Source organism: Amia ocellicauda, chromosome 5 (genome assembly GCF_036373705.1).
Source record: "Amia ocellicauda isolate fAmiCal2 chromosome 5, fAmiCal2.hap1, whole genome shotgun sequence".
Lineage (NCBI taxonomy): Eukaryota > Metazoa > Chordata > Actinopteri > Amiiformes > Amiidae > Amia > Amia ocellicauda.
This window is the reverse complement of record NC_089854.1, coordinates 29,600,862-29,617,996: the sequence shown is the minus strand read 5'-3', so window position 1 is coordinate 29,617,996 and position 17,135 is coordinate 29,600,862. Positions and strand designations below refer to the sequence as shown.

At 37.9% G+C, this 17,135-nt stretch overlaps 1 protein-coding gene across 1 annotated transcript; it reads right to left on the bottom strand.

Moving 5' to 3' along the window:
* Positions 1-4,130: 4,130 nt before the first annotated feature.
* Positions 4,131-16,482, bottom strand: gsg1l2b (gsg1-like 2b). The gene is made up of 5 exons (XM_066704717.1): positions 15,681-16,482; positions 13,640-13,687; positions 9,633-9,785; positions 6,206-6,317; positions 4,131-5,301 (listed from the first exon to the last, which is right to left on the bottom strand). Exons 1-5 carry the CDS (start codon positions 15,979-15,981, stop codon positions 5,001-5,003), a joined length of 915 nt encoding a protein of 304 aa, XP_066560814.1. The 5' UTR covers positions 15,982-16,482; the 3' UTR covers positions 4,131-5,000.
* Positions 16,483-17,135: the final 653 nt, after the last annotated feature.

The following is a 17,135-nucleotide window of genomic DNA, read 5'->3' as shown; positions in this document are numbered from 1 at the left end:
GTGCAGCTTTTCCGCTTCATCAATTAATATCAGCAGCAACACTTTGCATCTCATTCTCATTGTTTAGACCCTAACACGTTGTCTTAATTGTAAAATCCTAGCTTGCATTTGGTAATGTCCTTTATTTCTGATACGTTTCCAGTAGTTTTCTTTCTAATCCTGTCAGTCCCGTAGAAATATGTGAATCACCATAGCAACAACGTGGAACAGTATCCAGATCCGTAACATGAAAGCCTGTCCTGAAAACATACCAGTGGATATCCATAAAATATTTACTGGGTACAAAATCACTTAAGAAATATAGATAGAAGTGTTTGAATGCAGTTCAATGCATGTCAATTCTGCGCTAGGTGGGAATTCATAAACCTTGAATCCTGTGGAGACGTATAATTTAAATATTGTCATATTTAAGTATGTTGTCAAATATTGAAAGGTGCAAGCTCTGGGATTCATACATATTTCATAATGTGCTCTGAAAACCCAGCAGAGACTGGTTATGTAAGATTGTGTGTCATTTATTTAAGATATGATGGTGCAAAAACAGAAAGTAAGTGGAAAGTAGCTCATGAGATGAAAGAGAAGTGAAAAGTAGATGGAACTCAAGTCAAGTTTCTATATTCCTTTCTGAAATGTTGTTGTTTTACATGCAAACATCCTCTTAGTCTTCAAGAGAAATAAAGCAGTGGCTACACCAACAGCTTAGATTTTGACATGCTTGTGTGTGTGTGTGTGTGTGTGTGTGTACATATGTATGCGCCTGTGAGTGAATGTTCAGCCAAGTTTAACCAATCATCTGCTCAACTGCATGTCAATTGAACGCCTCGCTGAGACTCCTGGATCAATACGCAGATGTGTGCATGACAGTGGTCTTGCTCTCTCTCTTGTGTGTCTGAGATGGGGCTGAATCTTACAGGAGGGTATGAGGGCCCCTGAGGTTTGGAAATAAAGGATGGAAGCTCTTTCATCAAACAACACAAATAACATTTAAAAGCCCCCTGCAGTGAAAGGCATGTCCTTATGCTTATTTTCTGTTCCTACTTGATTGTTGGTTCATCCAAAAAGAAACATACAACAAAAACAGTAAAAGTTTTAATAATCCATAAAACATTTTACAGGTGCAAAAAAACTGTTACAGTAGATACAGCATTTTCACACAACACCTTGCTTCAATTATAACAAAGGCTACTTTTATGTCATGTAGCACACTGTGCATTTTCACTGAAATGGTCTGGCAGCATCTGCACAAAGTGTTCGCATGTTAGGAGACATAAATGTAGACATTTTGTTATGTTTCATAACAAAATGTCTACATTTATGTCTCCTAACACATCGGATGATTCAAAAATGTGGATTGGAGTATTTTAGCTGTTACTGGCTTTACAAAACATTGCTTAAGTTATAGGAAGAAACTGATTACTGTATATTAGTTGAGTAATCCATAAAGTTTTAGTGCTAACATCAAGCACGACTAGCTCAAAAGCTGTAGTAAGAGAAAAGCCAGCTGAACATCATTGTAATGTTAGGAGTCTTGGTCAGGTACATTCGTTTATTTTTCTTTCCTTTTCCCATATAAACAAGGAATGCAACATTTTTGGGAACAACTCTATATTCACCTCTTATAGCTTCATTTAAACTAGTGGTCTGCATCCCTGGTCCTGGATAGTCACAGTGCATTCTGTGTTTAATTTTACTTAATTAATGAGTTTCCATGTTTTCCATGTTCCCTCTCAGTGAGTAACCTCTAAAATCGTCAGGAAAGGATGGCAGCATAATAATGATGTTAGCACAAGCAAAATATATTCGTCTAAATTGTTATCGATACTTGACGATAAATCTGAGAATATATCAGGATTGCTTTACTTTATACAAGAACAACTGCATTTCTAATTTGCTAATCAGCCTTTTACTATCACCTGTGTGAGATTTTACATCCGTAATTTCGCCATGGTAAAATATTGGTAAAAAATTGTTTTACAGTGCATTTACTTTTTGTATTATTATGTATTTATTTTTATCAGTGATTACTATTCTTCTCAATAGATTTTCTTCTTAAAGCCTTTTTTAACACTTACAGTGGGGGAAAAAAGTATTTGATCCCCTGCTGATTTTGTACGTTTGCCCACTGACAAAGAAATGATCAGTCTATAATTTTAATGGTAGGTGTATTTTAACAGTGAGAGACAGAATAACAAAAAAAAAATCCAGAAATCCAGACGTTTCTTGTAGTTGGCCACCAGGTTTGCACACATCTCAGGAGGGATTTTGTCCCACTCCTCTTTGCAGATCCTCTCCAAGTCATTAAGGTTTCGAGGCTGACGTTTGCCAACTCGAACCTTCAGCTCCCTCCACAGATTTTCTATGGGATTAAGGTCTGGAGACTGGCTAGGCCACTCCAGGACCTTAATGTGCTTCTTCTTGAGCCACTCCTTTGTTGCCTTGGCTGTGTGTTTTGGGTCATTGTCATGCTGGAATACCCATCCATGACCCATTTTCAATGCCCTGGCTGAGGGAAGGAGGTTCTCACCCAAGATTTGATGGTACATGGCCCCGTCCATCGTCCCTTTGATGCGGTGCAGTTGTCCTGTCCCCTTAGCAGAAAAACACCTCCAAAGCATAATGTTTCCACCTCCATGTTTGACGGTGAGGATGGTGTTTTGGGGTCATTCCTCCTCCTCCAAACACGGCGAGTTGAGTTGATGCCAAAGAGCTCGATTTTGGTCTCATCTGACCACAACACTTTCACCCAGTTCTCCTCTGAATCATTCAGATGTTCATTGGCAAACTTCAGACGGGCCTGTACATGTGCTTTCTTGAGCAGGGGGCCTTGCGGGCGCTGCAGGATTTCAGTCCTTCACGGCATAGTGTGTTACCAATTGTTTTCTTGGTGACTATGGTCCCAGCTGCCTTGAGATCATTAACAAGATCCTCCCGTGTAGTTCTGGGCTGATTCCTCACCATTCTCATGATCATTGAAACTCCACGAGGTGAGATCTTGCATGGAGTCCCAGACCGAGGGAGACTGACAGTTATTTTGTGTTTCTTCCATTTGCGAATAATCGCACCAACTGTTGTCACCTTCTCACCAAGCTGCTTGGCGATGGTCTTGTAGCCCATTCCAGCCTTGTGTAGGTCTACAATCTTGTCCCTGACATCCTTGGACAGCCCTTTGGTCTTGGCCATGGTGGAGAGTTTGGAATCTGATTGATTGATTGCTTCTGTGGACAGGCGTCTTTTATACAGTTAACGAGCTGAGATTAGGAGCAGTCCCTTTAAGAGAGTGCTCCTAATCTCAGCTCGTTACCTGTATAAAAGACACCTGGGAGCCAGAAATCTTGCTGATTGATAGGGGATCAAATACTTATTTCCCTCATTAACATGCAAATCAATTTATAACTTTTTTGAAATGCATTTTTCTGGATTTTTATTCTGTCTCTCACTGTTAAAATACACCTACCATTAAAATTATAGACTGATCATTTCTTTGTCAGTGGGCAAACGTACAAAATCAGCAGGGGCTCAAATACTTTTTTCTCTCACTGTAGCTTTTCTATACTTTACTGTGTTTTTCTCATGGTGTAGTAAATTACATTTTTATAAAGGTAAGTAGTATGCTTTGCTTGTATTCCGAGGCTGATGGCAAACAGAAGGCAAACTGAGTATCAATCTGACACTGGTGTTCAGCTAAATATGTCTCTGGTTTGGGGGTACTGGGCAAAAAGTGGTTTTGTGTAGGGAGTTACTCTGTTGAGAACCAAACTTCAATTAATTTGCCCTTATTTTAGTTTTGCACTCAGATCTATCCAAATATACCTGCCATTTTCACCAGCTGGCTGTGAATGGAGGTATGCTTTACATAAGCCTGTTGATATGTCCCTTGCTGGTTGTGAGATTACAGATTACGTGTGCTACTTCAATGGGAAACAAATGTTTGTATTGGCCGAGTATTAGTTGGACTGCTTGCCATCTCAATCTACAGAAGGCTGACAGCTTTTTCACCTTCTGCCATGGATATACTAATTCAGCGATAGCTTCTCTAATGTGACAATTTCAAATGCTGATTCTTTGAACAGGACAATACAGCTATCACAGATTTTCTTTTTGTGATCCAAAAAAATGCTCCAAGTCACCAGTCATTTTAGCTTTTTCTTGGTCTTTAATGACACAGAGATTATCTTGTAATTGCCATCACCAGCAAATACAAATGCTAGGTTTCCAATCTGCCATGTCACCACATTAACGTTCAGTAAGAAAGATTCTTCATTTCATACAAAATAAACAACAACTAAATAGTTAGCTTTAAAAATTTACAGTATTCGGCATGCATGTTAAGTTTGAACAGAAGCACAAATTAATAGTTTCCTGGCAAAGGCACTGAACATTTTGTTTCCACTGCACACAAACCTACAGAAATACGTTCTAGAAAATAGGACCTCAGAATGTAAAAATGGAAAAGCATTCTGATACAAGAGCTCAATACTGAGCATAGAAAATCCAAGTGGAATAATGTTTGAAACTTACTATGCATTCCGTTTTTTCTTTCTTTTAAGAAACATTCTACTATTTCTAAAACATTTTATTTTTCTCCATTCAGTAGGCCTCTATTTTTGGAAGTTCACTTTTATATACTTAAATCTCTTGTGCTGACTTTTGGCTTTTCTTTTTTTTCATTTCCTTTAATTTTAAATTTTTTGCTTTTGTCAGAAAAGGCAAATACGGAACAACACACACACACACACACACACACACACACACACTCCCACACACACTAGTATGCACAGAAAACACCGCAAGCATAGGAAGACAACAGCAATTTGCCTCCACGCACAATGTGTGTATAACAATAAATAAATAACCCTACCTAATTGTAATACTTTTGTTTTTCTCAGTAGCTTCATGATAAGAATATTGGCAATACTTTTGTTTATAGTTTTGTCGGAAGAGGTGGACAAAATGGAATCAGAATATCTGAGTGAGAACAACCAGAAATGAACCAGGAGTGTTCAGCAATATTCCTCAACCTGCGGGTCTGGCAAGTCATTGAGATCCAGGAAGACGGACGTGTTGGAGAGCTTCCGCCCGTTGCTGGACAGATCCAGCAGTTCCTCAGCCGTGCTGGGGACAGAGCTGATGTACATATCCCACACTTGGTCGGGCGAGTCGAAGTCTAGCAGCTTTTGTTTGACTTTGAGGTTTTTCTCAATGTTCCTCCTTTTATGCTTGAACTCCAGGATTGTCTTTGTGTACCTGTTGATTGTTGTCACGGAGGACGCCATGCAACTGGTGAAGGAACTCCAAGCAAGGCTGAGGATAAAACCGAGGACATGGAAGAGGGCAAAAGCCAGTCATTGTGGGCACAAATTCTTGTGGGCACAAATTCAATCCTGTTAACTCAAAGTAAAGAGCAAAAGAAGACGCATTTGCATTGTATACTGTTAGAAACCACCCTTAAACAAAAATGAAACAAATCATGAAACAAAAATCACCCTGACTTTGAGTAAATCATGTAAACTATTAAAGTGTTACCTGAACAAAGGAGGGTATAATAGGACATCATTCGTGCATTTTAGACTCTAAAAACACCTTAAAATGTACTTAAAGAGCTCTTTTAGATTGCAGATGTGGGAGAGGGAGGCTGATGTCAGAGCAGCTTTCATGGAGGTCTGAAAGCATATCCACTAAGGTATCCTGTCAGGAAAACCCAGAGCACAGGCATGTCTGTTCTTCAAGGGGTTGTCTTTTCCTTGTTTTAACGAGCATTTAACAACTGTTGTACAATTGCGTTAGTGCTCAGATCAATCCCATACACTTAACACTCAGTCTTTCTTGCTTTTCGCTGACACCAGCTTTAGCCAAAGAAATTTCACTTCCAGGATTATTGATTTGCAGAAGCATGAGCAGGAGAGGCAGTGCGAAGCAGCACAATACCCAATATTTTTAACAGAAGCTGGACATAAAGCTTACGTTGAAGCATGAAATTGAAGTAATTACCCCAGCAATGAAGCACTTTCTTTTGCCCATCTCCAATAAATACCAGATGATGGACTATAGGTTCAGTAAAGAACAGGTGAGATAATTCACTGTCATTAATGGCAAGTCTGAATTAGGAATATGTGTATCAAAGACTAATGTCCCCAAAACACAATGAGCACTGACACCATCATTTAAAGAAAGTTGAAGAAACACAAATTTAAGAAGCTTGTCTTACCAATATGACCAGCCATAGTCCCAGGTCTGGGGTCTCCAGTCTTCTGGCCCAAGACTCACAGTTAACTGGAAAGCTGTGGTGAACATCATGTGTGCAACCATACCTAAAAGGCCTACCGAACGAGAGAAACAAGTCCAGGATGTGATTAACTTTGAACAGCTTTCCTTGCAAATTGTTCTGCATATTTGTTGTAGCAGCCTGAGGCAAATTAATAAATGTCAGCTTCACTCCAAGCTAATAGGAGAGTTCAATGCCCAAAACACAGATGCATATCTTCGACCAACAGTTGTGCAGTGCATACGCCACTCTGACTGTTATCAATGAGTCTTGAAAACCTGCTGTGATTCATTATTATTAATACCAGGTTTTCTCAAGATTGAGCTGTGTCTTCTTGTTTTCCTTCTCACAGAGATCTTAACCACTCAGACTAATTGAACTATTTAATTGAGCCAGTTGCCTTATCAGAACTTGCATTCTTTTTTAATAAAAGCAACTATTTTAAAGCTATTGGTAATTTGGAAATTGGCCCTAACCCAGCACCAAATTGAAGCAGCTGGCCACAGAAGTATATCAGCGCTGATTAGGAGATGGTTAATTGTTCTGAAACAAGTTGAGGGGAGGCAGACAGAGTTCTATTTGTTACATATTTTGCAAACAGCTAGCCTCCAGGAGAGTAATTCATAAAACCAAGGAGTAAATTTAGAATATAAATTAAAAAAGGAGAAGTCTACTTTAGAAAACAATTTGATTAAGGTTCCATTAAGCCAAGGCAATTAAGAGCTCAGTTGGAGCACAAAGCACAAGATGAAGAAGGTCAGGGGGAAAAGGACTGAAAAAACATTTTTGTGCTGTTTTCTTTGATTCACCTTTATTATAGTTACCTTCTCTGGGAACATCTTAAGTCAGCTAAGAACTTATCAAGGACACATTATTACCTTGCTGTGTATGTTTGTTTGTTTATTTATTTATTTATGTGCATTTCTCTAAATGTAACTGAATATTTTATTAGCTCTGGAATCCAAAACACAATTATATTTGTTTTCACTCATCGACCTGTTTAACACATCATCATAGAAGGCTGATCTCATTTCTGTTTTCTAATGAGTTGTATAACAAACTCGTGTAAGATTAAATGGCATTGATCACTGGAGTAAAAAGCGCTGTACTGCGTAGATGCATTGATACCTTTTCTCCACAAGAGGGCAGACGCGCTGCACGGATGAGTGCAACCCGAATTACTTCCAAATACAAACAGGTTGAAATGCACCGTGAAGTTCATTATGAGTGAATGCGCCCCATATATGATAATGACAACGGAAAATGTCCTGCCTATACAAATACAGCATGCAATTATATATTTCTGTATTTCACTTCCAATAATGTAGCACAAACTAAACCATGAAGGGTTCATTGTTATTAAAGTAACAGGTAAGCTTTGCATGCTAAATACTATTTAAATAATTCTGACAAAACTACACAATCTTCATATTGCTTTTGATATTTAAATAAGAATGAAAATTCTTAAGATAAGACGAAATTCTCCGCATAACCTGCAATTCATTACACTTGTCTGCTAGTTCTATTCCCCTTTGCAGTTTTGCGTTTATTTTTGTATTTCATTATTTGTTTAGCTATAAATATGCATAATAATAGCATTTTTTTAAATGTAAAGAAAGTTCAATTGCTGGCTTTCATTCCAATTGAGCTCTCAATTGCTTAATTGAACCAATAGTTCAATTAAGCAATTGAGAGCATGGAACTAAAACCTCCAGGACCGGTCTGGCACGGAGCTAAATGTGACAGACACAGAAGAGCATGCAGACCATTAGGGTTACGACTATATAGTAAACTGAATGCAATTCGTTTTTGTAAAGTGTTGCCTCCTTTAATTGTAATTGTTACTTTGGTATTATTATTTAAAGAAGAGGTGACAGTTTAATGGAAGGCCTTCATTCTGCCTGGTTAGGTGTGTATTTAATATAAATAAACAGTTATTTTTTTTTCCAGGCGAGCAATCAGCAGACATAACTGGTTAAGCTTGTTATTTATAATTTGTTGAATCAGTACGGAGCCTATAATTGCTAAATAATTTAAAGAAAGGCCGCAATTAATTGAACCAGTGATTTTGTAACCACGCACGCGTAATTACCAAATTATGATGCGGCAGTTAATTGTTTCTAGTTGTTCATGAAGGTCCTCTTAACGTGTCTAACACATGAATTAGATGAATGCACACAAATATAGTCTAGACAAGAACACAGGGCTGCAAATATAGATATTTATATTACAATGATTGAAGGACTGCCAAATTGACCTGCTCCAGAGGAAAGAACGAGATATTGGAATTCCTTTGAAAATCATCGGTACCACTTTAGCAAGATATAAGATATTATGCAAGATTTGAATGTTTTCTGTTGGTTAAAAAATAAAATTGAAAGCCCTGCCAAAATACATGCATTAATATTCGCTAAGTTGCATTGAAATCCGTCTTTCTTGCTTCACTCACATTTGTGATCTATGTCTCCTCCTTTTGGAAGCAATATGGAACAACAACGAGCTTTCCAGTTACATAATCCCCCGCGGTTTCAAATATGAAAGAGCCAGTGAAGCCTCAGCCAGTCTGAAAGTATCCCCTTTATATGGGGACGGCGTATAGAATAGAAGCTGCCAAATTAAAATAGTTTTAATTTGTTTTTGCGTGTAGTGCTGCAGATTGCTTTTACAAGAATTGCTTTAGGGATGTCTGATCCAATAAAAGGGAATCCAAACTTACAGGTGTACTAAAGCTAATTAAAGCGGTGCATCTTAAAAACGGTAAGGTAAATGACATAATTGAAATATAGATTGAATTGCAAACATTATGCACATGGTGGTGACGATCATGATGATTAAGTCATGGAAAAGAATAACATGATGTTTCCAACCCTAGAATCCAAAGATATCTAATAATGATCCATAATCCTGGCAACATTTCAAACACAAAAACTACACCCTGTCCCACCCAAGAAGCTTACATGTCACTTTGAAGAAGGTTGTTCTCTGAATTGTACTGAAAACGAATGATTTATAATGACACAACAAGCAGGACGCACATGGGGATAGTTTGCACTTGATAAGAACTAAAGGTACAAAATTGTGTCGCAGAACCACAGATAAGCATTTAAAAAAAAACATCCTTTTCAGCGCAGAATAATGTAAGGCCTCGACTCAGAATCAGCAAGTCCTGACAATAAAGGAGCTCATCGACAGAGAAGACATGATCAGAGTTACCACTTTCCATTTGAGCACTTCATTGGCGCTTGGAAAAACAAGGAAGCTGACCTTTTACAATCCAATAACAATGACAAATTACAGTCAACATTCAAAGGCAGAGAGCGAAAGAAAGCGAGAGAGAGAAAACCTCCCCTCCCGAAGAGCAGGTGCTTACCTGATAAGACGGTAAATATCGCAGCGAAGGCGTTGAGTTTGAGCCCGTCGATGACATTAGCGTAGTGACAGATCTCTATGGACATGAGGATCCCACCCGTCACCAGCAGGATGATATAGAGACACTCAGCCACAATACACAGCCAGAGGACACCTGGAAAAGAAGAGAGGAGATTGAAGGGCACATACACTGACCTTAACTTTTCCTCGTCTGTGCTTGAGAAAATGAAAAGCACACACACTAAACCAGGTGACCCCACAAGAGTGCACCCAGACACTTCTAACTCAGGTTATAACTGGTAATGCTTTGTGATATCTTCGAAATGTGTTATCTATAGAGTTCCCAAGGTTTACTGCTTTGGTGGAACTCCTTATCAAGTTGCTGACTTCTACTAAAGCTAGAATAAACCAGTTAGGAAAGCAAATTGAGGAATTATCATTTTATAAATATGAATAGTAATATTTTGCATGATGATATATCATTTAGTGATACTCCCAAGGCAAAACCTGTAACTGATGTGCTGCCACACTTTTGTATTGAATATTTTGGAGAGTTTGTCAACTAGACTATCAAACCCACCCCTCGCTGTCTTCTGCCTGTTATGTAAAGTATTTTTTTGCACCCTTGACAACATGTACAACACTAATTAGCGGCCACCCTTCTGAGGGAATCGGAGCGTAACGTTCACTGAGGAACAGGTGGTTAAGACAACCTTAAATCCCTTCTTTGACTTACAAACTGAAGGCAAGTTGGAGTTACATGACAGATTAGTATAATTCAAGAAAATTAATTGAGAATATGTAAATCAAAAATGAAATTAAGTGCACCAATTTGAATGCAAACAAAGGGAAATGTACAGACAAACTGGCAGAAGACTTTTTTTGTTGTATTTTTCACCCCAAAAAAGGGAAAGAAAAATTGCAAAACTATAACTGTAAACAGACAATACAGTACAGCTATGAGCTCAATGCAGCCATTTATTTAACATGGCCTCTCATTTTTATTTTGTAGGGTGTTTTCATGGTCTCCAGCTGACGAAATGAGGGAGCAACGACCACACAACACTAGGAATCAGGTTAAGGGTAGTAGTTGCTGTAGTAGAATATACAGATCTATCACTGGTAGAGCATCGTTGAAGGGATCTATTAATCGTATCAGGGAGCTCATTGGTAGGCAGTGATTAATGATAACTGAAAGGCTGCCATCTGACAGTGAAACAAGCAAAACTACAAAAAGCATCAAACATGGTACAAAGAGGTGGGGTCAGGGACTTGTGTGCCACTTGTGTGCTTATGAAATGGTCCATGCAAGCACACTGTAGTAATGAATATTGAGAAATTTTACATATGCTCACTTCAGAGTGAATTGTTAAGAAAGGAAATGCATTATCTTACCTTTTTCAAAAGACCCAGATAGGCATGTCTGTCTCACTCGATTCCTCTCTTGAACATTTGGAAGGATGAATTATAATCCTTATAAATGAAACACTGGCCAAGCTGAACTAATGCTGAGATGTGGTCTGATCTTGGTCCATAAAGAAAATGTACGAAGCCTTCCTGAATGTATTAATAATGTGATTATTAATTTATATGTTTTGAAATCAATATTTAATAATCGTGAGTTACTTCTGGGAGATACAATGTAATTTATGAATACATTACATTTGCAAATCACGGCTGAAAAATCAGAGGCCTATAACTTTACTCATTCCTGCTCAGTTTGTCATTGCACAGTTTTGCATGAGAATTCAGATTGGATCATAATGCCAAGTTTTATTCACATTCATTTCTTTTAATGCATCTTCTAAAAGAAGGGGAAGGAGGAACAAAGTAGGTGATTTTCAATTATCAGCACCAAAAATTGTGAAACATTCTATAACAACGAACAATTACCTTTTCATTCCAGTAAGCATTACATTTCCTTTCAGAGAAAATCTTGTTTGGGGATATTAATAAACTACTTTCAAAGGGTTTAGATAAAATGTATTCTGTATCCAAAATGTATTTTATATTCTGGGCAACCTTAGGTCTCTGCCACAGTGGACCATGAACCTCATCAAGAGCTCACCTCAATATAAGGAAGACCTGTTTTCATCAGTGTTTTCTATTTTGGGCTGCATGCAGTTTCAAGTCTTATCCAGATCAGACAATGGTTTTGCTGTAGATATTCTGTATATCCCAGCTGTAGTCCCAGCAGTGAAATTGTCTGAAGTCACGTGGCTGTGTGCCATTTGCATTGTGATAGGCCCCCCATACACTTGATTTGACCTCTTCAACTTTGACATTCTGGGAGGGAATGGCAAATGTGACAAGCTTAAGATTAATTGTCATTACAGCACTCCAATAAGCTTGCCTTTTTAGTTTAAAAGCCCCTGAAATGATTGCAGTGGGAGGTGATAGTTCCTCAAGAGGTTTAAAGGGTGCATTTTGATGTTGTACCTTCTTAGTCTTGTTTTAACATTCTATAAATCTGCAAATATGGGCATGCATATTCCTTTACCACCACACTTACTTTGGATTATAAGGGGTGTGGAAGACAAAATTGTATTCTTCCCATGCATCTTAGAAAAGGGTTAATTTCTGGGCTTGGTCACATGTCCCCAAAAAATTAACAAAGAAAAATGATCTCTTGGAGTTTCTTACATTTCCAAAACATTTTGCAATTCCCGTATTCGAGACAGAGGTTTGCACAAAATTCTTTAATCAAACTGTGCAAAGTCTCCTGAAAAGAAACCCGTTTTGATCATATATAATAAATGTATCTTCAAATGAGATTCTCCTCTACATGTGCTCAAGACAGTTTAACTGCAGCACATTTTCTAATACATTTTGTTGGCAGGTTGCAAAAACAGTTTCCCATCCTTGCATAAAAAGCATTTTATGTTTTTATTTGTCCTCAAAACATTGATCCACAACCTTCCCAGCAGCACTACCTTGCTTATTAAAATCAGCAAAGCTCTTTTTATGTGTAAAAAGCAGCCCTCTTAAAATGGTAAAACAATTATGAGCAACATGTTTGTTTGGTAAAGCTCATCTGCACAAACGTGTCACTTATTAGTGATGGCTTTCCCCAGAGATCTGGTTTTCTGTAATGGATTAACCTTCCCTGAACAATAAGCTTTTCAGACTAAATTTATTTTGATGCAATAACAGAAAACTGTTACAAACCCAGAAGAAGATGCAAAACAGCTGTAATATTTCTTAAGAGAGTTGATGGTTCTTAAAACAAGAGACAATGTGTGGATTTTAGGATTCTGCATTACAGATAGTTCATTTAAAATGTATTACAAACACAGATCTATTCTTCCCAGTTTTAAAACCATAATATTAATCAGAAGGCAACCTCTAAGATTTTGACTTCCATCATATTTTCAGGGATATTATTTCATTTCATACATTGGGGGGAGGAGGTAGCTGAAAAATAAAAATGTGACATAGATTTCCAGGCAAGTAATCATGTACATGAATTCTGCTCAGAGCACAGATTATTCCTTAGTGGTTCTAGACATTAAAAAAAAAAGAAACTGCAGCATTTTCAACATGTCTGGACAGCCTTTAACAATCAAAGGAAATGTTTCCAAATTGCGGCGAATAAAATTCAGAATCCCCTTCAAATGCCAGTGCCAGAAATTGGTCAGATTAAAGTCAACAACAGGAAAAGTTTAATGCATTTTGAAATAAGTCATAGGCACACAAGCCTTCGTTTTCATAAAAGACCAATGTTTAAACAGCTCAGATTCAGTGGAGGCTCTGCGATTACCTAGCTGAAACTACACGAAGATCAGGAAATCCAGGCAAAGGTCTTTAGCAGTACTGGATTTAAACAGAGGAACCTTACTAGTGGAAATTCAATATATTATTAAAAAACAATAGACATGTTCTATTTGGGAGAGATTTATACTTAGTCTAGCTCATTTTCTTTTGAGTTTGTAGAAGGTATTCCCAGGGAATATTGGGAAAAATGACATGGAGGTTGTTTTCAAATACAAAGGTCGGAGAAATACCCACCTCTCTCGTGCGAAGGTGCGATGTTAAGAAAACTTCTACAGCTCTCTCCTGCAAAATAAAAATAAACACCATCAGGCTCAGTCCCTCAACATCACCGCAATAAGCACTTGACATTGATGTTGGAAAACTGTGGGATGTGCTTGTGTTCAGCGTTTCCCCTCATGTTCCAGTGCCACCTGTTCACTGTATTAAAGTCTTTAATTGTGAAGTTGAGGTATTATAATCTCCTGTATATCCCCTCCTTTTGTGTGATGTATAGGATGCAAACAACTATATAGGGTTTTACTACATGTGATTCATATTCCTCATATTTCTAAAGATATTTTGGCTACATTTAGTTTATCTTATGTTCATCTGTTAACAGTTCTCACTATAGAAAGCTGTCTCAGTTATATGTAAACGGTAAAGTGTTCCATTCACAAAGTAGGAGTGCCTGTTATATTTTGGCTCATATTAAACCTGTGTGGTTTTCACAACTAATAAAACACTTATTTCTTTGTATGGGTTTTACGCTGTGATGTGTATTATCAGCCATGAATTTGATCAATATTACGGTGAAGTCAAATTCTTTATTGCACAGCTGTTTTCATATGACCTATCTCTGTTGCTGGTACTTATAGAGGAATAAGCTTCTCATAACTTTTGCCTTTTAAAGAGCTGTATAAGTCATGTCTCCAGACAAATTACAACTGTTTCCAGACGCAGTGATGCCATTTTACACATAAAGCACATAAAGCAATATAGACTGTATGGTACAATTCCAAAGCAGTATGTTTATTTTCCTGGAATATATACATACGTATCTTCGTAAATACATCGAATAAATAAAATTAAACTTAAATAAAATACTGAAGGGAATTAAATCGGAAACATAACATGAAATAAAAGAATGGTCAATGACATTACAGCATCAAACATGATAGGAAGGTTTTACAACCTATTCTGATTCACTCTAGGTAAGTCAGACAACTATGAAATGACACCCAGGTAATTCAACTATCTTAGTAACTGTTGCTATCTGTAGAATTTGACTCTTCTTACAGAAAGTCATCTTTATTTTATTATTTATATGAATAAGAGAAAAAAAAAATTGAATTCACACTTTATTTAACCACCGATTTGTTTCTGGCTGTGTATACTCCAGATTAGTTTGATATTATAGTTATCCTATTGGTCTCCTGTCTGTGCACACAATTTCTTAAAACCCCTGTAAAATAAAATACTGTAAATCCTGATATTGCGCACCATAATCCAATATGAGTTTTCTATAGGATTTCATTCCAGGACATGCTTGGCGGTTTTGATTAAATTCTGTACATTGTCTTTTTCCTTAGATGCTTGGATGAGTTCCACTATAATACATACAACCTAAACATTCTTTAAAATAAATAAATAGTAGTAGTAGAAGTAATAGTAACAATAACCACTGTGTAATCATGCAAAGTTAATGGCATATGTTATCAAGAAGGCTTCATGCATTTAATGAGTTTCTTTCAATACTTAGGGGAACAGATATACATAATTTATCATTGCTGAGCTCACAAAATTAAAAACAAATTGCAAGTCTCAGTAAAATCCGTAGTTGTCATCAGCATTTTATAAGGTGAGATCAGCACAAAATATATAAATTCACCATCGTCATACTATTATTATTTATTATTAATAATAATAGTAACAGTAATACTACTACTATTAATTGTAATAATATTACTTCTACTACTATGACTACTACTAATAATAAGAAACTATTTGTTATTCAGTAAAAACTGTCCATATTGTAAAAATGTTGTAAAAATGTTTACATATTATAAAAACTGAAAGAAAATAATGATAGAACCTCCTCCATAAAGCAGCATGGGTCAATTCTGATGCTGAAACAGACGACTACACAACAAATCAACAACAGAAAATAAAATAAAGCTTTTTGTTTATCTTCTGTGGAAAACACTCTGCCAACTAAGAAAAGACAACACTGAAGTTTCCTGTTGTGCGTAGTGAGGGAATGTATCTGCGTCCCTTCCAGGTGTCTGGGCTGACTTACCTATCCCGTTGATGTTTTCCTCGCAGGAGAACCAGATGCCGGTGTGGAAGTGTCTCATTAAGAACTTGTCGTCCCCAGTTTCCCAGATGTACTGGACGAGCCGGCTGTCGTTGATGTTGGAGCTGTTGAACCTGATACAGTACCTCTGCTTGAGAGTCACAGGTCCTTTGCAAAAGGGCTTGACCACTTTCCTGGTCCCCTCGCACCAGTAGCTCGTGCTCAGGGCAGAGATGGCGAAGATGAGGGCGATAAAGTTTAAGGTGAGAGCCAGAGAAGCTCTCTGACGCCGGTCTATTCCCATTGTGTCAGGAAAACTGGAAGAAGAAGGGGGGGAGAAAAAAAAGCCACTAATCCAGGGGCTTTTCAATATTCGACGATTGCTCTTCAAATCCTCATAATCCAGCTTTTCATTAAAATATCCTTTGGTAATTACTGCACTCTGCTTGTCTTGCTCAGTGCTGACTCTCAGGATCTGCTCACTTGCTGAACGGATCTTCTCTCTCAGCGAGTTCAGAGTCAGCGAGTGAGAGTGCTGTTCCTGTCTGCCTGCCTGCTCGTCTGCCTGCCTAACTGGAGCTGCCTGTCACTTGAGGGCAGGGCTATTCCAAATTAGGGTAAGAGGTTTAGGTTGGCGGGTTTAAACAGAAGCCGGCAGAAGCAAAAAAAAGAGGGGAAGCTTGAGAATAACACAAAGCACTAACAACCTTGAGGGTCTTCAGACCAGCAGGAATGCACCGGCTACCTCGTGCTCAGCCTGGAAAATAATTATCGGCGCTGAAATACAGCTGCTTTAATCAGGCTTCTCCGGGTTGTGCTTGAAAGGCTTTGAGGTGAGGAAGAGTGACAGACTCTGTGACCAAGTGACCCTCTTCAAAAGGAAAAAGGGATTGTCCTCTTCTCTCTGCTCTCACTCCCTCTCTCTCTCTCTCTCATGCCATTAATCTTTCATCAAATCACAGCACCGGGAAGTCCAAGTGTATATTTAAAAACAAAACCTCAGTTGCAAGAAAAACAGTCTATTTTATCTGTCATTTATGTCACCCACGTTTTTCAGACAGCCGTTTCGAACTGATTTATTTTCTTTGGTGGTTTGAAGTCTGTAATCAAGGAAGGATTTCCCTGTGAGGGTTGAATGGGTGCTGTACTTAAGCAAAACAAGTATGAGTTATACTAGAGCACAGGCTGCCAAGAATTAGGATTTCTGATTGCAGAATTGCAGCTCCTGGCTTATTCGGTGATAACTCTTGCTTGTTTGAAGATGAATAGTGACTGAGCATTTGAGGAGATCTGAGACGAGAGAGTTTGAGTTGTCAGCGGCAATCAAGATGAAACACAATAAAGAAAGAAATAAACTGGTGAAATAAAACAGAAATAAGCTGGATGAAAAAACAACAGATTTTACATGACTCATAGCCTTCACAAAAGGTGGGTTGAGGGGGACAGGTTATATAAAGT

Excerpts from the sequence above, each read along its gene's own strand:
- gsg1l2b (XM_066704717.1), bottom strand. The coding sequence starts at position 15,981 with ATGGGAATAGACCGGCGTCAGAGAGCTTCTCTGGCTCTCACCTTAAAC. Across the intron at positions 6,318-9,632 it reads GATATTTACCGTCTTATCAG|GCCTTTTAGGTATGGTTGCA; the intron begins GTAAGCACCTGC and ends CTCGTTCGGTAG. Across the intron at positions 5,302-6,205 it reads GACTATGGCTGGTCATATTG|CCTTGCTTGGAGTTCCTTCA; the intron begins GTAAGACAAGCT and ends TTTTATCCTCAG.